The following is a 20,581-nucleotide window of genomic DNA, read 5'->3' as shown; positions in this document are numbered from 1 at the left end:
CCAGGAATATGATCCAAATAGGCAATCTTTATGGTTCAGAAATATTTTCTGGTTTTATAATGTTTCATGACAGTTTATGATGGGATTTATTTCTTTTAAAAAAAACAAATTACCCTCTAAAACATTGACTTTTTTTGCCCATGAATGGAAGTGACAAGGCACTGAAGCTCAGGCCAAAGACTTAAGCCCTCTTAGGTCTGCAGGGATATCAGTCCTGTGTCCCTGTTTGCAGGTAGGAACACAAGTCAAAGATTATCCAAAGTTTCTGTAGGAGCTCCCCATAACTTCGTAAGAGAAAAAGTAACATTTTATGTTTATTTCTTGAATAACTCTGAAATTTAATATGTATCCCTTTGGTTTTTTTGAAATTATTTTCTGATTTCTAAATTAGTGTATCATAATCTCTTCATTATAAGCAGTTTTTAAAAATGCTACCATGGACAGAGGCATTTGACTGCATGATTGTTTTAAATGTACTTACCATTTTGACAATGGAGAATAATCACTTTGTCTGGATAATAACATTTCTTCAAAACAATCGTGAAAGGCAACAATGGTGTTGATTCAAATAAGGGGCTACCCTCAAATACAGCAAACCAGGATAATGTTCTGCTCAGCAGCAATACCAGTACCATTGTCGTAATAAATATGATGTCAGATCATCTCCACAGGAGAGGTCTTTTGCTATAGACATGTTAAATATAAGTTTTTTATTTTGTTCAGGTTCAAAATGCTTCATTTTGAGCATCTAGTTGCACAAGAAAAAGATAATATTCTCTTTTGTGGCATATGAGAGTTCAGACTGTGCGTGGAACACTGCAGCTACCTACAGCGTCGTACTGCAAAGCAAAGTGAAAATGTAAACACTAAGTTAAATTAGTGTAAAACTGCATGGTAAAGATGAAAAAGCATGCCTGAAGCCTGCTTCTGTCAATTATTTGCCATCTGTAATCCATATGACAGTTTCTGCTGCATAACAGGCCAGTTCTAGCTTTGAGGCAATGGAGAAAGCCCAATCTCCTGTGTTCATATCGTTAATTAATGTGATTCTTAGTGTTAATATTTTCGAGAGATTGCTTGTAGTTATTCTACTTCTACTTATGACAGATAGTTGTCTGTGGACTTTGAGGCAGCTGGCATAGCTCCTTGTTACAAATATGCCTTTGAGAAGTTCCCTTTCAGTATTGGAAATGCTTTGTCCATTTGACTGTTCAGCTTGTAATTGTGCCATTTTCATTCTGACACAAGTATATCCCTCACAAGTAAATCCCCAATTTTTCTCATGAACTGTAAGATTGTTTTTCTCCTCCCATTGTCTCTTGCTAATGGACTGTTGAGAATGTTGTCTTATTAAATTCTATGATCTTCCTCAGAATCCTTCATTGGGAGGGAAGTTTGTCAAGTACTGATATCACTGGCTTTTGGGTGGGATTTCTAGGTTGTGCACTGTGCTATAGAGCTTTGTGAACATCTTAAAGTTCTTGATGTTCTTAAAGAAATTATTTTTTTTCATTTCATTAACCCATAAACAAAAGCAAAAAAATAATGCCTCTTTTTAAAGGAGTGATATCAGTGAGAATTCCTGTATATAATTAGATATTTTATGACCTATGCAAGAGGAATACGAATTTTCTCCCTGAAATGGTCAGTTGACCTGTTTCACTAATGTTTTTAAAATCCTTTGTTTAAACTTTTCCCAGCTTCTGTATCTATAGAGAACTGCCAATTAAAAAAATAGTAGACAGCTGCTGAGGATATGTGTTATGTGTTTATTTAATGATAGTCCAGAAAAATTTTAGATGCTAGAAATAATCAAATGAGGTTGGATTGACTTAATAGTTACATTTTCTTACATCTGCTTCCTCCCATCTTCAGGATCTCCTGCAATCAGTCTCCCTTCATTCTGTTTGAAACTGCATGTTACAGTATCTTTTTCCACACTTATGCCATTTTTTTTCTGTGAGCATCCCAATGCAAGAGCAAGATTTTAAACTCTCATTCATGAAGAGATTCTTTGTTTTGCTTAATCAAAGGAGACCCTTCTTCCTAGGTACTACAGTAATACAAAGCAATAGTATCAAAGAGCGAAGCATTCTTCTGTATTAGAGAGAAAAGGCTAGTCATAAATGCTTTTCCTTGTCCAAAGGCAAGTTTGGATGTGTCAGAGAAGAGTCACACTATGCCTGAAGACAGTTCCTCATTTAGATCCCAGTATTGTTCATCTCAGCTTCTTCTGTCCTATCGCCAACCTCAATAATAAATAACTAAGTTCTGTATCTTTCATGGCTACTGTCATTTGGTTGTGCCAGCTGGCTGTAAGAGGTGTTTTAACAAGGTGTTTGCAACTGTGCTCATATTGATCAAGGTGTTTTGAATGTCTAGTTCTTGTCACGCTTCTATATTGTGATCGAGCGACTTCAGTGGGGACTGGTTTCCAGAAGGGGGTATGTTTTCTGAAATCTGCCTCATTAAGATTACTCAGGATAGGTATCTAGGTTCTGGTTTTAAGTTTTAGGTTTAGACATCGGAAGCTTTTGTTATTTACTTAATTTAGTGCTGAAAAGTCCAGCTGCTCATGCAGTCACATGGGCTTTCAGTCCTCTAGGCATTTTATGCCTGGAAAGATTATAAGCATTTTCAGGAAGATGAAGGTCTATGGATCCAGGGATGCATATCTAATTGATTAACAAGCTGGGAAGCATTAAGAAAATTATCACAAGAACAGTTACATGAAGATCTACAAATAATAATAGAGTTATTGCTCTGTACTACACTCCAAGCTCTGTCAATTGGTTGCTTTCCTTTATAAGCATCTCACCCTAGTTTGACAGTGGTTAGCTTACGTAAGTCTGATGGGCAACCTGGTTGAAAAGGGCAAACAATCTCTTCTTAGACAAATGTTGACTTTTACCATTAGATCTCATGTATTCTTAAAAAAATATGCTAGAAACAGTTTCCCTAAGGCTCTTACATATTTTTTTTCACCACAGCACAGTTAGGTGAATAGTAATGTGATTTTTAAGATCTGTCTGTTAAATCTGTCTCAGATACCTTTTGCTTTCAATTTTGGAAAAGTGTGCAGCAGAAGAAATTACACTTTTTCAGTTAACTTTGGAAAATGTGAGGAAGTCAACTTTGAAAAAATCATGATATTTGTAAAAAGAATTAAAACTAAAAAGATTAAAAGTACCTAATAACCTGATAGCACCTAATCTTCTACATTCTGTGAGAGAGGTAAAGATAGGAACATGATTTTTGACGTGTGTTTCAATTTTTTACTGATTTAAAAGAAAAATAGTCCCTTCCAAAATGACAGTAAGTTATGATAAAGAAAAAAAAACAAAACTCTTTATTTGAAATAAGAAGAAAAAAGCTAGTAAATATTTCATGTTTTCTTATGCTCTGATTCTAACTTAGTTTGATACCTCTGCTGCAATGTTACTTGATTAATTGGTTTGTGCCAATAGTTTAAGGATAGGGAGACAGTTCAGTGTGTTAGTTTAGGGGAAACACGAAATACTGTTAAATCAAAATCAGTCGTCCCATATGTAGGCATAGCAGCAGCAGCAGAAGCATGGAGGTTGATTGGAAAGTGTCATTTGCTTAACATTTAGACAGGAATATGGATATGTTAAGATATATATGGATATATTAAGGTGCTGTTATAATCTAGGTGCAGCATACAATGTTTCAATTAAATGTATATCAAAGCTGAAAACTTAAAAAAGTGATGTGAACATCACCGAAAGTTTCAAAAAGCCTCTTCTACCATTTAAGAGATTTTTCCTAGTTACTTCATTGAATTCTTTAGTAGCTGTTTCACAAGACTGCATGACTGAGCAAAATGTATCAAAACCCAGACTGAAATGCAGTGCTACAAGTATTAAAATGCAAGTCCAGTTGTTCATATGTCACTATTCTGTACTAACAATTAGTAGAATCATAGAATGAAAAAATGGTTTGGGTTGGAAAAGATCTTAAAGTTCATCTAGTTCCAACCCCTCTGCTGTGGCCAAGAACACGTTCCACTAGACCAGATTGCTCAAAACCCCATCTAACCCAGCCTTGAACACTTTCAGGGATGAGGCATCTGCAACTTCTCTGAGCAACCTGTTCCAGTGCCTCACCACCTTCACAGTAAAGAATTTCTTCCTAATACCTAATCTAAATCTACCCTTTTTCAGTTTGAAACCATTATAAAAGTACATCCAGTATAGTGCAGTACTGTACTCCATTCAGTCTTTAAATTAAAAAATACTCTGTAGAAAGATTTCTGAGTCCTTTATAACTGTGCTGTGTAGGACAGTTCTGTCATGCATTTCACTGCATTGTGCTGAGTTAAAACTCAGGTAATATGTTCTGTGTCTTGTAAAGTATTTTGTACATTTTCTATGGAAAAATGCTATTTAGATATTGCATACTGTTACAAACTTGTTGGGGATTTTAACACACTATGTTAGACCTTAATAATTTATTATGAAAGAGTTGTGGCATAGATGCAATATCTTATTTTGGACATGAACTGGTCTTGCAATACTGAGGAAGAAGCTGACATGCTGGAGAGCACTAAAGACTATCTAGTTGTTGGGAGCCCAACATGCAAAGTACTTAGTGGTACCTCTGGAAAAACTCGGTTACTGTCAGTGAGGCGTCTTAGGCATTGATCTTCACTTTTCCATGCAAAATCACTTCGGAAAATTTGAAACTACTTTTTTTCAAGTTTGAGTAATAGTTAAAATACTTCATTATTCACACATTTACATTAGAATTCGTACATCTTCTCCCAAGTAGCAAGCCATAGGAGAAGAGGAACTGGCCTCAACTTTTCCCAGGGTAGGTTTAGATTGGCTATTAGGAAACATTTCTTCACAAAAATGTCAAGCATTGGGACAGACTCCCTAGGGAAGAGTTGGAGTCACCATCCCTGGAGGTATTTAAGAGGAGTGTGGATGTGGCACTTGGGGACATGGTTTAGTGGTGGATTTGGCAGTGCTGGGTTAACAGTTAGACTTCATTATCTTACAGGGCTTTATTATCTTACAGGACCTAAATGATTCTGTGATTCTATGATTTCTATTCGGGTCTCTGTGAGAGAAATTAAGTAACGTGTATGTTTATGTGCTTGCAACTGTGTTATACTGAAAGATATAATTTTCAGTGTTAATTGGCCTAAACTACAAGGTAGTATTTATGAATGTCAGCTTTTAACAATTGGCATTTTAGCAGGTGTACATATGTGCCCATTATCTGATCTAACACATAGCTGTATTTTTTCAGAACTGAATCAGTCTGGTGCAACATGTGTAAGAGTATGTAGACCGAACTTCTGTGCAACAACTTTGGCTTTTATTTGTACTAGATCTCACAAAAATGTCAAGGTATTACCTTTAGAGACAATAGATCTCTAACCAGAGGGGAACAGCATGCGCAGTAAATTGCACAAATCTTTTTGGTGAATATCCTACTCCTAGTGGTTTACACTGAAATATAATCCATCCATTACATCACTAATTGGTAGATTTATACCAAAAAGGTATATATGAAATTAGAATGTAGCAGTTTTTTTAGATTCCATATAGAAATACAAGAATTGTGTAAATATGCCAAAATGAGTGCTTTGTATTTCCCATGAAGATACAGCAAACGTACCTCCCTTTAAACAGAAGACTTTCTGATACTGTAATATACAGTTGGTGTACTGAAAATGGGTGTTTTACAGCAGATTGAACACACTAGGCTCTTCTTTGTTAAGGAGTCAGAGGTTATACTAATGGAGCTAATTTCTAGGGGATCTGGGCCAAGGATTTCTGATTTCAACTACTAAAAAATCAGTAATCTTGCAGGACTGCTTTATCTTCTTGTAAGATGCTTTGATTGTTAAGAGCCTGATCTAAAGACCATCAAAGCCATGGAAGAGTCTTTATTAGGTTTAACATACTTTAAAGCAGATCAACAGTTATTAGACTAGAAAGAAGTATCATCTAATTGGTTTTTCATTAAGCAACCTGCAAAAGTATATCTGTCAATGATTTGTAAACTCTTCAGAAATAGAAAAGGAGATAAGTGTATAGTCTTCATATGAATTTGCACAAAAAATTATTTTTCATAAAACCATGCAAAAGTGCGTGTTCAATAGTGTGATTATATGTGCATGTTGCTTTTTTTGTCATCATCATAATCTACAGGCTCTGTGGTAGTCTTAAATTTCAGTGTTAAATTACCTTGAAATACAGTTTCAAATATGAGAGTACTGGTGGTGGCTGGTCATATCCCATGGGCTACTGAGGGAATTCCAACACTTTCTGAATGTCAGTCGCTCTAAAAGTTATTGTAAACAGAGGCATTCATGTGCACATGCAACTTAGCAAGGTTTCCTTACATCTTAGGGGCTCAACGTTAGTTGTGTGTCAGCTGAAGAGATGTAAAAAACCCAAAATGGATGTGTGTTCAAAATGTGACTGCCGTGTTAGTGCAGTCACAAACAGTATCATGTTTCCATGTAAATACAAAGGAATTCTGTATATTGCTCTTGTGTGGTGGATAGAGACATATAGTCTTCTCAGATGGTCTGTATTACGTTGTTCACCACATTCCTTCTAAGCTTTATTCGTCTCTTCACCTGAGAGTTTCTATAAAATTTTCACATGCATCTTTTCTGTCTGGCATTAATTCAAAATGATAAAAATGTTATCCTACCTTCTAACTTTGTGAATTGCTTGTTTTGGTAGACTAAGTTTAGAGTCTTGTTTCTTTTCTGTTGTTTTACACATAGGTAGTTCCAATATAGTTATTTCCTGCTTTACCTTGCTGTGAAGTGAAAGAAATACCAGATCAGGGCTGTGAATGGTGTGTATCAAGCAGCACTATGTGCATTATGCCAGTTAAAGCTGGTTGGGAATTTTTTGATAATGTCTTTCCCCCCACCACTCCCACCCCCCACCCCTTTCAGAAATGTTAATTTGTCAAGGGTTTTCTGTTTTGACATATTCCCATAAAATGAAACCTGGTTTCCTGCTAGTTCAGTGCACAGGTTGTGGATGCAGGGATTGTGGGAGGACTCTAGGAGCCCTTGGAAAAAAGTTCTCCTCGGCTCCCACATTTACTGCTGTAGTCTCAAACATGCAGGAACTAGCTCTCAGCTCTGCAGAGGGCAGCCTTGGAACCTGCAGAATGCTGGTTTGGCTGAGATCTGCAGGCTCCCTTCTGCAGAACTTAAAGATGTTGCTTTTGCCATGTTTTCCAAGGCCTTTGTGTCTCACCCCCAGATCGGGAGTTGAGAGAGTTCAAAAACCAACAAGGACTGTGATGATTGAGCTTCTTACAGAAGTGGTTTTATAGCTGTAGTCAAGACAGAGATCATGAATAAGTGTAGAAGAAGAGGAAGTTAAGATGAACCTAAATGGGCCTCTGATCTTGGAATATGGAAGTATAAATTCGTATATTAAAAAACACTTTTTTAGAAGTGGTTATTTCAAAGCAATTTTTCCTCTAAGGCAATGCTTTTCAAAATTGACCTTTTTGACATTTTACAGATATGGAATTTCATGGAACAGAAAATCTTCTTTTTAACAACTCTACTCCTAGTGAGAGAGAACTGTGTTCATCTTCCCAGTCAATGCCAAACTAGTGCTCTGTTGATAGATCCCAAACCTTAATCAGATGATTTTTCTCCTGTGCTTTGTTATGGTACTTTACTCCCCAGATGACTCAGCCATGCATTCATTACATTTTCCCTAAGGTTCATTCCAGATAGTTCTTGATATGAACATATCAATAGCCAACTACAGTGATGACTGAGAGAAATTATGGGTTAACAAGTATTTCAAGAGAAAGATACTCCATTACCGGGAGATTTACTCTTTTTTTGCAGATGCTCACTGGAGTGCAATATTTCAACAATGAGCACATAACCACTGAATTACTTTTCAGAGAAAAGATAACTGCTTCATTTTTATGGGTTCTCTTTATTTTTTGTTTTATAAAACACTTCAATAAACCTATTCTCTCCTATAAACAAATAAGATGGGGGAATTAGTAGTCATTCTACTTTTTGGTCAGAACATTAATTTTTTGGCTCATGTGTCACCTTCTAAAAATCCATTGATGTACATGGATAGTTATAGGTTTAGTTAAAGACCTGAGCTGGAGGAGTTAACCAGGTTTTTGCTCACCATTTTTCAAGAATGTAATTGTGTGGCCACTCTTACAGGACCATACTGAGATTTCCATGCTGCCAACATAGTGTATTTTGAATGTGCATAAACCAGTGGCATGTACAGTGTCACTTGGCCACCAAATACAGAGAGGGATCTAGTGTGATGCAATAACAAATTCAGAGTAACGTCACCATTCTAGGGATACAGAATAATAAATATACTGCTTTGTCGGTGAGAACCTTCCACAAAGACTTACTCCCTCCTCTGGAGCTCTGAGGAAGGTGTCTGCTTGTGCTATATGTAATGTTAACTTCTATAATGACACCAGGGTTTACATCAGTGTCCCTCATCTCCTAGACTGACTTATTTTCAAAATTAGAAACAATAGTTTGTCGTCAAATCAATCCAAGTATGGTTTATTGCAGCATTGCAGCCTCTGGTTGTCTTTCTGACACAGCTGTTATGCTGATGCCAGTGAGCTTGTTCTCTCTATGAGTGGAGAGAAATAATATTACAGTAGTGAGGAAGACCCATAAATCCCTGTCTATTTCTAAAAGCTAGTTCAGCTTCTGGTCCCAGACAGACTGTGGTCCCATGTGTTACAGATAGTACAGTGTCGGATTAAAAACTGGCATTAGGCAGAGCACATCCAAAGTCAATAGATGGACTTTAATTTTTAAAGGTAAAAATGTAATATTAATAATGGTTGGCTCCTAAGTTTCTGAAATGTTATGAAAACCATAAAATCAATTGAGGCAATATAATTAATCTGTTCTAACATTGTCTAGGAACTGAATGGGAATAGATGCAAAATTTGCTTCCAAAATTAAGTGGCATTCCATAGCAGGATCATATCTATGTTTTTGGGAATAAGAAAATAAAACTCTTCCAAAAAAAAAAAAAAAAAAAAAAAAGGCAACCAAAAAAACAACAGCAAACAAAACCACACCAAACCCCCACACATGTGGCCACTTCCTCAGTAGGTAAAAATTTCCATACATAGTACTTTTGAGTTCAATTAAGCTTTGAAAATTTATGGAAGTTCAGAACTGGGTTGAATAAATTGCAGTCTCTGTAACAGGCTTATATGTATATCACTATCTCTGTTATTATCCTTCCTTTATTTTCTTGGTAGTTCTGATATATGTTGGTATATTAATGAAGATTATTTTTATTGTGAGCTTCATCTTTCAGAAAGATTGTTTTGCATGTAATCAGGGGAAAAAAAGTGTTTAAATATTCTCCCTAATGAAATGGTAGGGAAGATCATGTTGGAGTTCATAATCAACAATGAAGCTAAAAATATTGTAGCATTCCCTTGTTTTTTTGGGCATTCACTGCCCCTTTAACCTAAAACATGTTAATGCTGTGAAATTAGTGATGAGAAGTTTTGAATTGGAAAAATTAATTATATCTAGTTGAACCACAAAATATCTAGAGTGTTAGAAGGCTGGCATTATCAAAAGAAAAACAGATTTTTTTTTTTAAAGTCGCTTTAATCACATCAGTCATGTTGCAGCAAGGAATGCAAATATTCATATACTACAGATTGAGGCTGCTCTGAAATGTTCTGACAATCTGTTAGGTTTTGAGTGATGTTTCAACCCTATCACTTGGGGTTTTTTGTTTTGTTTTTTTATGACTATAAAAAAACACTACTCATCTCTGTCACATGCTGTACAGGATAAAAAGCCTTTCAGTTTTCTTAACAAGAATCAGACGGCCAGGGTGCTGCTGGAACGCAGAGAATATGCCACTGTCTGTTCAAAGTACAGCTTAATGAGCCAGACTAAACACACTGGACAATAGAGCTGTGGGGGGAAAGGGCTTCTCGTGGATCTGTGGATCAGCTGCAGCTTTAACATCTAACTAGTTTCATTTTTCATCTTTGCAAGTTCCATTTCCCTGTTTTGTTGGTATAAACTGCATTTCAATGAGCGGACTTTCCTGCCTAGGTGATGGTATGGTGTGCTTTGAAAAAGGATATCGTGGATTATGCTAGAAATAATTTCTGTGTTTCTTTTTTTCTCTCATAGTCACGACCTATTCCCTCACACCTTACTTCAGCAGTTGCAGAGAGTATCCTGGCTTCCGCCTGTGAGAGTGAAAGCAGAAATGCTGCAAAAAGGATGCGGTTGGATAGACAGCAGGTACTGTGTTGTTTGGGGGTCTACCACATCCATATTTATAAATGCACTGGACTCATTTATATAGGATGCCATGCAGAAGCATGGTGCAATCCCTTATATGTTTCTTGCTAGCAAGAATAATTAAAATACAAAAGCTGGACTTTTTAAAATGAATACACAAGCATGTCTTTGTCTATATTTACATAAGCTGTAAGAGGGTGTCTTAATGTATTTGTAATGTCCACCTGATTAAAGCTATATATTTACTTTTTAACGATTGTAGATTTTCAGAGAATAATGTGTAGAATTAAAAGGAACAGAACACACAGTATATGTAATTTACATAAATAATAGAAATGGTGCATGTGTCCATGACTCGGTGTATTTATCTGTGCCCATATTCTCTTTCAAAATGTGTATGCATTTGTAAATATAAGGTGAAAAATTGTAAGTTTCTGAAAATACCCATTTGCCCCAAACAGAAAAGTTATTGTGATATATAACAAAATGCTTAAGAATTTTTAAAGCTCATATATATTTTTTCAGTTATTATTCACCTTTTATAGTGCATGTTAGGATTTTGTTACTTTTAACTTTCTGAAAATTACATATTTTCTTTCAGTTTTTTGAAACCCAACTGGTAGCTCATTCCAGACTTTAGTTATTTACTTGTTCCACAGATAAAGTGAATGTCTAACATTCTTATTGCAAAAACTGTTATGCTTTATTTCTCTACATGGTTGTAACAAAGTAAAATCTTAGAAATATGTCAGTTGTTCCAAAATATGCTTCTGTCATGGTAGATGAACTTTTTTTGTGGAACGGAACATTTTTTAAAGGGACATTTTCCTTTTATACATGGTCCATTAAGTTCTTTCAGGTCATGCCCTAACTGTAAAAAAGATTCCTACTCCTACCCTTATAATATTGACAATTTAGGATCTGAAAGTGTATATTTCTATTTCTTTTTGCTATTCTGTTTTTTACTAGTATTTTCATTATTGTGCTACATTTACCTTAAGATTTACAAATCATATGGGACTGAAATACTAAGTATAGCTTAGTTTAGAAGCAGTGCTCATTCAGATTGTGCAGGTTTTATATTCTCTCATTTGCTCTCTGATTTTTCAGTAATAAGAAAAAAAAGCTACAAAGTCAGCGTGCTCTTACCCCAAGGAGAACTAGAAATGACTCATGCAAACATCAATTGCTTTCATTGTACAAAACTAATGGCTTAATTCCTTAGTCCGGTCAGGGTGAGGCAGAGTTTTCAAGTGATTTAAACGAGAATCCCATAATAGTCTTCAGGGAGCCAGAGAGCTGTTGAAACAAAAACCAATATTTAAACTGCAGTCAGAACTCAAAAAGCCTATTAGTAGGATTTTTTTGTTGCTTTTTTTTTTTGGTATTCTTATCACAGAAGGATTTGGTAACAGCGTTGAGAAGCATTTCTTTACTTTTCAGTACAGAATTAAAATCTGTAGTCAGAATGTATCCAAACTGATCACCTTGATTACAACTGTGATGTTGAAGTAGCAAAGCTGCCTATGAAAAATGGGTGTTGGGTTCTGCTTCTTTCAGCTTTTCCCCTTTTTGGCAGTGAATTCTGGGAACGCTGTGAAGACGGTTGCAAATAGCACCGCCCTTTGATTTATCAAGCAGTAAATTAGATGAGTTGATGTAGTTTTGGTGCCTGAAAACTATTTGTGAATTCATGATAGATATGCTGAATAGTTGTGGCTGGAAAAAATTATGGAAATATGTGTTAGGTAGCTTCATAAAAGTTAGAGTGAGAAATTTGCCCTACAGGGTGGAATAGTTAATTGATTAGAGAAATAGAAAACCTTGGTCCTAGCCCCAGTTCCATTGAAATTTAATTATTTATTCCAAATATGTGACATTAACAAAGTTGACTGAGAGCAAAGCATTCTGGAATATTTCTGCGTGCGCTATTTAATACACACTAGTGTGCTCAGTTCATGTGCTGAGGTGGGAAGTGGACCTGTATCCTCACATCCAGAGAGTTTGACTTATAGGTAAAAGGGTTGTATTCTGCTCCTCTTCCTATTTTTTCTTCTTACTTACTATTAAATTTCCTTCACTTTTCTTAAATATATCTAAAATGAAATATTTTCTTTGGATTTTTTTTTCTTAAATGGAGATAGGTTGGAAAAGTTCAGTGCAGCATGTCCTTTTACTGTTCCATAGCTCTTAAAAAAAAAAAAAAAAGGCACCTTGTTTTCCAAAATTGGGTATTATACCAATGGGTAGACTCAGGCTTTGAGGACTCTTCAGTGAAAATTTGGGAGGAAGAAAGAGGAAATAAGATTCTGATAATGAAAATTATCGCGTCATAAATTATATCAAGACATCTTCTAATTGAGGACAAACATTAGACAGCCCTGGAAAGTAGATTGTTAAGAGACTCTGGCAAGAGCACTCATTTAGCACTTCCCCTTAGATCTGAACAGAAGCATTGCATTAAAGCTGCTTTATTCTTGCATGCAGTATGGTGAAGTTCTGCCTTTTATTCTCCAGAGGGTGATCTGTGATCTGCCTCAAAGTGGCACTTAGTGCCATGGTGTAGTTGACATGGTGGCATTTGGGCATGGGTTGGAGTCAATGACTTCAAAGGTGTTTTCCAACCTAATTGATTCTGTGGTTCTGTGATTTGTATCTCCACCACCACCTTTTTCGGAATATTATCTATAAAATGTGAATGTATTAAAACCACGAGTGTTATGCCCAATCCTGATGACAAAGCTTCAGCAGCTTCCTGAACTCCTTTGCTTGTCTTGTTTATGCTCTTTCCTCTTCTCCATTTTTCCTTCTCTCCCTGGCACAACACTGCCCCTGAGCAGGAAGTTCTGAGCATGTTGCATGTATGTCCCTAATAAAAGTCTGTACTTTGTTAAAATATTATGAATTTCCCAACTAAATAGATTTTTGCCTACAGTGTTAATTTTAGCAGTGGTTTTATGAAAAACCATCTCAATTATTGCTCATCAGAAAGAAGCGGCTTAAAAGTCGAAACTACAGAAACTTCTAAGAGCTCATTTTTTCTTTTGAACAGACAGTGTTGGCCATGCTTATGAGTATTAGCTGTTTCTTCCATAAGTAATAAACATGAAGGATTGGGTTTATATACTTATAACCCTGTGCATACATTTTTTATCTCTTCAGAAGAAACCTCTCCAAAGTATGTGTCTGTGCACACACAAATACTGATTCCTATGAATGACTTCCTAGAGGTATTTCTAATAGTTGCAATACTTAATATAGCCCTGATCTAGGGATAGTATTAAGTGTGATAAAGTTAAGTCTGAAATGAAGCCATCCATCATTCAAGGAAGCCATGCTTGAATATTTCTGCCTGTAAAAATCCAATTTTAAAAATAAGATAATGAAATCTGGTCTTACTGGCATCACTTACTTATTTTCAACATTGGGTTTTTTTCGTGGCAGTAATTTATTTTCTAATGGGAAAATCAATGTAATCTTGTCCATCAGGAAACTAGTAACTTCACATAGTTTTTAAGAACTGCAACAATAAAAGCATTGTCAGTTTGTGAGACTTCTCTATAAGGAATATAAATGTGTTTACTAGGTCATGGTAGCTTGGACTATAATGCTTTGGCTGTCTGACTGTGTTAGGTGTTACTCAAGTGCTCTCTTAAGCTTCAGTGCATTTTCATTATCTTGAGATCAAGCACTATTTGGTTGGCAAGAAACTGAAGCGCTGAGAAGTTATATATTTGATACTTATTACCCAACTGAAGAGTTCTGTCACTTCCACTTTTTAATTCTGCCTGGTACTAAAAATTATTCCGATGCACAAATTTTATAGATTTATATGTTGAAATTGCATAGGTTTACTGGTAGTACTGCTGAACAGTGAAATGCTAGTGACACTGGGCTGGATTGGGTTAATCTTTTCTGGCCCAGATCAAGCAGTAGGTACAGAGGCAATGCAGAGGTTTTGTGTTTTGCTCCAAATCACCTCTGCTGAGTCAGGATACTGAAGAGGAACTGTCTTGAATTCTGAGGACTTTTTTGATCACAGCTGATGTAAAATGTAAAAACAATAATTGGATAAACCTTCTATGACTTGTTTCAGTCAGAGATTGAAGTCATATCAGAATCCTTAAGATTTCCTGGGCTTCTAAGTGATATCTTTGAATTTTCTCCCGGGATAATCCTTCATGAAGCAGTTGCGCTAAGTAGAGGTTCTGATCTACTATCAACAAGGGAGTCATGAAACAAATTAAGTAGATTCACGTGCATTCATTTCATACAGTGAACAGGATGACTTCTTTTCTGTGTCCTTCACTTTACAAACCGAATTTTGTCTTCGTTGGACAAAAGAAGAATGGTTAAATAAGTAGAAAAATCTGGGAAAAGTCATCCTGTCATGACTGTCCTGGGCAGTGAACAGAGGGGCGGGATGCCTGCTTTATGCGCTACAGAGACCTTAGTAATGTGGCTCTCCTTGTTGTCGATCACAGAAATGGAAGTTTGTCAGTCTCTGCTTCTTCCAAATAGGTATGTGTGCGCTGTAGTTTTTATACAACCTCATCATAAAACAGTCTGAAGCACTGCTGGGCTCTGTGGAAAGTGGATGTGGATTAGTGTTGTTACTGTCCTTTCTGAAATCAAAAAGAAATTCTTCAAGGGAAGATGTTAGAGGAAATAGCAGTTTATATATGTCAGTGTGGGAGAGGACCTGCCTCTCGATTTTTGCTAAGGAGGCTGAAACGGTGAAATCTTTCTTTGGAAAAGAATGTAGGAATGATACTAGGAAAAAATTGCCTTCCCCTTTACTTGGACACAAGTGTTTTTTGTAACAGCTGCCTTTTGTTTCATTGTTTTTTGTTTAAAATTTAATTTTTTTGCATACTGTCATATTGCAGAATTTATGAATAAACATTTTTCTTCTAATTGAAATAACTAGTTTTTGGCAATCAAGATAAAATGACAGCACCTAGGAATGAGGAGGGAGGATGAATATGGGAAAGAAGGAAAAGAACTGAATCAGAGAGTACTATTGTCTGTAGAAGTATATGAACCTTTTTATAGACGTGTCATGTATAGTTAGCCAGATCATTTAGAAAATTGATGTTGCTTTGTTTGTGCCATGTTGATTTGTAACAGTTAGGAAGCTGGACCTTTGAGAATATGTTATTATAATTGCAGATAGGAAAATAGGGTCACATATGATATGAGTGTGAAGCCAGTGGATTCGACTCTCTCCTGGATATGTCATTTTAGCCATTTGACCTCCATTTCAGTGAGTAATGTCATGGAAGGGCTGCGATAGTATGCAGAATAATTTGGTCAGCCAAAGGAGGGAGCTACGTACATTTCTTTCATCCTTATGTCTTAAGTAATTGGACATGCAGTGTATGATTCTTTTGTAGTTACATAGCAAATGACAAGTTGAGCCCAAGGAAAACTTAAGCTCAGAGGAAAATGAAGGTTTTCATTATCTTACATATCTCCTTTCCCAACGAAGGCATTTCTCAGTCAGAACTGGTGCTTTTTGAATTAGTAGGTTCTTCACAGGGTGCTTTTCAGTCAGTATTTTATAGAATATACATGATAAGAAAAGGATTTTCTGCATTTTCATTTTTTAAAAAATATGGGTTTAAAGGCCACAGTTTTCTTTCATTTCAGAGAAATGTACAACAACAGTTGTACAACTTTATAATCTGAGAAAGGTGTTGTCCTCATGCCTTCACTGCACAGACATCAGTATACAACTGGTTTGATGTGTTAAACATAAGAACAAGTCTGTGCACTATGCACAGAGTATCATGCACTCTGATGCTATGAAACAGTTCTTTATGATAAACTCTGAATGCATTTTTAAGGAAATCTCTCATCAAGAGGATGACTGTAATTTTTTTTCACGTTGTGATTTGTAACCAGCCAAATTAAATATCAATAATCATCATGGTGGACTGAAAGATAACATCTGACCCCCAAGGAAGAGAAAGTTCAATGATCCTAGGATTACACTCAAACATAAATGCACATAAATTTGCAAATAGGCACTTTATACACATTCTCCTCACCCATTTTTATTTTGAGGGATAAAAGGAAGGAAAATCTAAATTTTTCAGTGAATAGGGTGTTAAGGATATTGCATCATTTAGTAATTTTAACAATATTGCTTTTAGCTGTTAAAGGAGTAGGAGTAGGTGGCTATTAGGTTTCTGACAAAGCAATTATGGCCTAGGCACATATGTTGAGAGCTGACCTGACATTTGCCTCTGGATAGTTGTCATAGCAGCAAGCTGAATAGAGCAGTTTGATACAAGCTCTGGTTGCAGACTGGATACAGGTTCTGTGCTAATGCAATACATCTGAATATTAATAAAAGTGCACACATACTGCCATTTGAAAATAACTGCAATGGTGCTTCCTTCCATTTATATCTAATTCCTGAATGTTCACTTTTAAAGAAATTGAGGTTTGTGAGGAGATGTTACTGATCTGCCCCCATACAATTTCTGGTTCTTTTTCACTGCGTGTAACAGGGGGTTGACCTAAAGAAGGACTCTTCAAGCACATTTTTATTAACAGAAATGATGTCTGGCTGTTGCAGACCAGGAGCAGTTTGTGTTTTGATTAAGAAGGAAGGAAATTACTGGTGGACAAATTACAGGTAATTGTAAAACTGTTTTGGAAGAAACTAATTAAAAATCTAAATTGCAGTGAGGGCGTGGACCTCCACAGCAGGATCACTGTATCTGGCTTTCAGAAGTGAGGGGGAAGAGACCTTTAAACCTTTCTATTCGGAGGAGAGAGAATTTGTGTTTCAGCTATGTCACTAATGCACAGTTTATAAATCTTGACGCTGAGCATTTATTTCCTGTAGTACCCTTCAGATGAGAGGAAAGAAGGAAGAAAGATTTACATTGTGTATGCATGTTGTTCTCCTTCTTGATCAATGCACACTGCAGCTTCCAGAAGGAAGGAAGAATATTATTGTAGGATTCTTAAATGCTCTCTGTATTCTGTTGTTTATAATGGGGGTTTTCTCTTGGGTTTTTTTGTTTGTTTGTTTGTTTGTTTTGTTTTGTTTTGTCTTTTTTTGTTGTTGTTTTATTTTGATGTTGTTTTGTTTGGTTTTTTGTTGTTGTTTTTATTGTTTTTGTTTGTTTGTTTGTTTTGTTTTGGGGTTTTTTGGTTGGTTGGTTGGTTTGGTTTGGTTATGGTTTTTTGAGTTTTGGGGTTTTTTTATCAAGGGCAGATTTGGACAATATCGGTTGCAGAAAAGGGAGTTATGCAAGAATATCTCTGAGCTGACAGTTGACACTGGAGAATGTCCTGCTGAGGAAGTGCTTCTGTGGTGGAAATCTGCAAATTCAGAGGGAACACAAAGAAGTGAGTTTGTGTCAGAGAGATAAAGTCCTTGCCACAGCTATTCAGTATGCAGGAAGAGCACATCAACTGTACATTCTTGTAAGAGGTGGAGGAGAAATCATCAGAAGTTCCATTCCTCTTGGGTTTCATGGAGACTAATTTTCTGTAGAGGATGGGAAAGAAAAGGCACTTCATCCAAGTGGCAGCAGCGATGAGGGATGGAGCCATGTCCTCCCTCTACTGTATCTTTACATAAGACCTGAAAAATTCCAGCTCAAAGTGATTTTCACTTCAGAATGGGAGGCTTGTAGAGTCCTAGAAAAGAGCAAAAGGAAGCAGATGGTTCACTTAACATAAAGCAAACAAATAGAAATTGGAATCCCCAAATCCACAAAAGGCAAATGTCGCTTTAACTTGCATAGAGCTCAATGCCTCTTACAGTACAGAAACTTATTAATAATAGCTTTTTGTATTCAGACATCTCTTTGTGATTTGGTATTTAATAGGAATCAGAGTGATTTCTGTACTTCAGTACTTTATCCTTTTTTTTTTATTTGTGTTCAAAATGGTCACTAAAATGACTGTATAGTCCTTGGATACCAACATGCTAGTTTGCATTTCAGGCCTCTTTCACTTCCATGACTTCCCCACGTAGTGATTATTTTACTTCTAGGTTAGTCTTCGGTTTGCTTTTGTGGTTCCAAATGATATACCTTAACCACTGAGGCAAAAAATGTTATGCAGGCACCATTTAGCTGCATGTGAGTTATTGTCAAGAGATCAAATTATGTACTGGTATTGGGAAACTTAGCTTCCTACCCAGAATGCACTGGCCATATTGTCAAGGGGAAGAAAATAAGTGGTATGCATTGTAATTTTAAATCTTGATGTCTTTCAAGTTGGTGGCAAAATTCCTGATTTCACCAGTGCTGGATAGGGTTCTATCATTAGCAGATGCAGCTGGAAAGGACTGCAAAGTATCACAGGGCAACCCCCTTCCCTCCACACGCCAGCCCAACCTACATTAAATTTGTTACATGCATTGGAAAGGAATAATGTGCAAGGCATGCAATTGCAAATAATTTCATGCCTTAGATTTACAATGGGCCCTAGGGTGAGCAGCTAATTTTTCACCTCAGCACAGAGATCATTACATTAGAAAATACTCTGTTTTTCCAGGTTCTTTGTGCTGAACGTGTGTGGTTGAATTTCAAGCTGCTGATTTCAGACTACACTTTAAGCACCATGAGCTGCAGTAAGATCTTGAATGTGAAGTAAAATTGATACCAGTATAAGTTTTCTGTTCTGGAGGTTGATAAAGCTGAAGGCTCAAAAATTGAGCGTTTGATTGTTTCTTGGACAGGAACGTTTGAACAGCCTTATCCACCTTCCTACCATAGGTGGAAGAAAATGAACAGGAACTGGTACAGCTTTTTTCCATGTGTCTTTAGTATCCATCTTATGCCAGGGAGGCAGGAGAGGAAAGGCTGGTGAAAATGTAGATAGGAAAGTTCTCTCTTCAGGCCCAAAGATGGAGATTTTAGAGTCCAGGCTTCTGTTCTTCCTGCTCCCATCTTGAAAGCCAGGAATAGAGAGCATTTTACTTATCCCTCCCTTTCATATGGCAAGAAGATATTAAATGGGAAGCATTTTCTTGCCCCTAAGATGTTTCTAGCACAGATACAAGTATGTCTTTCTGGTGTTTAGCCAATAACTTCATTGCACACGCCCTCCTGCCTACAGCACAGCCAGGGAATAATGTTTCTGGTGAGTAAATCCCAGTTATCACGGAGAGTTTGGGCCGCTTTAATGAAATCAATGCAAACCCAGTGTGCATGAGCAAACTCTTATTTTTCAAGAGGCATATTCTGGTTTTGGTTATTGAAATGGTACATTTAGAAGGTTTTAAAAAGTCATAAATTATTCCTAAATTCCAAACATCAGTTGCACAATGGATTCAGAAGTATTCCCCAATTAGAAAGTGCAGTTTTCCACACAGAAAATACATGTAGAAGCGTATCCTCAGATTGCTTATGTTTGGTAGTAGGGAAATGTTTGTGATTCAACAACTGGCTTAATGTCCTAAACTAAATTTAGAAACATATTTTTCAAAGAAAAAACACCCACTATGATAAGCAGTGGGAGCAAGAGCTGAATGCATTGCCTGGGAGCAGCACCAGCTGCTAAAGAGGCTAGGCACAGGACAAGGCAGCCAAACAGGCTGTGGCCAACAGCCTAGGCATTGTGCCAAAAGAATTCTCCCCTGAAATGAGAATATTTGGGGAGCACATTTGCACTGCAGTTCACATATTTCATACTTATTACTCATGGTATTTCATATTAAGCTTCTGTTTTATTGTCTCCATTGATAAACCAAATCAGAAAGTGCATCCTCCAAAGGCCAGTCAAAGTTCATTTCTTTGTTTCTTGCACTGGTATATGCTACTCTGGTCTAACGATTGTGGAATCAAAAGGCCATCCTCAAAAACATCACTTCTTATCTCCTGAATCTTTTAATATACAGAATCCTCACAGCACTGAAGTTAAATGGATGAAGTTAAAGGATGTGTGCCAAATTCTGTAAAAAATTTAGAGTAGGTCTTCTTCAGAAGCAAAATATTTTCTTTCCACTAAATAATTCGAGACAGGGTGGGCAGGTCAGGGTTTTTAAATACCTTTTATTTTTAAAAGGTTTTTTTAAACTATGAAAGTCAAGTTGTGCCTGAGGTGATGTTAAAAAACAGACATCCTGCATTGAATTCATAGAAAGAACTTTGGTTTACACAAACATGCAGTTCAAGTTTTAATGCACATTTGAAATAAAATAATTAGCATTCAAATGTATCAAACACAGGGGAAAATATCTTTAAAATATCTGAACTGTTGAAAACAAGAACCAATCTTCAAGTAAATGCAAAAAAAGTAATT

The 20,581-nt window shown here is 36.4% G+C and overlaps 1 protein-coding gene across 6 annotated transcripts in view; it reads left to right on the top strand.

Moving 5' to 3' along the window:
• The window catches only part of NOL4 (nucleolar protein 4), a 190,638-nt gene that overhangs the window by 145,667 nt on the left and 24,390 nt on the right, over nucleotides 1–20,581 (top strand). For all 6 annotated transcript variants that reach the window (XM_027750204.2, XM_027750186.2, XM_027750230.2 and 3 more), the window contains one exon: nucleotides 10,193–10,306. In XM_027750204.2, the coding sequence (XP_027606005.1) occupies nucleotides 10,193–10,306 (114 nt within the window). The remainder of the gene's footprint in view (nucleotides 1–10,192; nucleotides 10,307–20,581) is intronic.

Source organism: Pipra filicauda, unplaced genomic scaffold, assembly GCF_003945595.2.
Source record: "Pipra filicauda isolate LSUMZ 115617 unplaced genomic scaffold, ASM394559v2 scaffold240_size1633699_pilon, whole genome shotgun sequence".
NCBI lineage: Eukaryota > Metazoa > Chordata > Aves > Passeriformes > Pipridae > Pipra > Pipra filicauda.
This window is presented reverse-complemented; position numbering and strand designations above follow the sequence as displayed.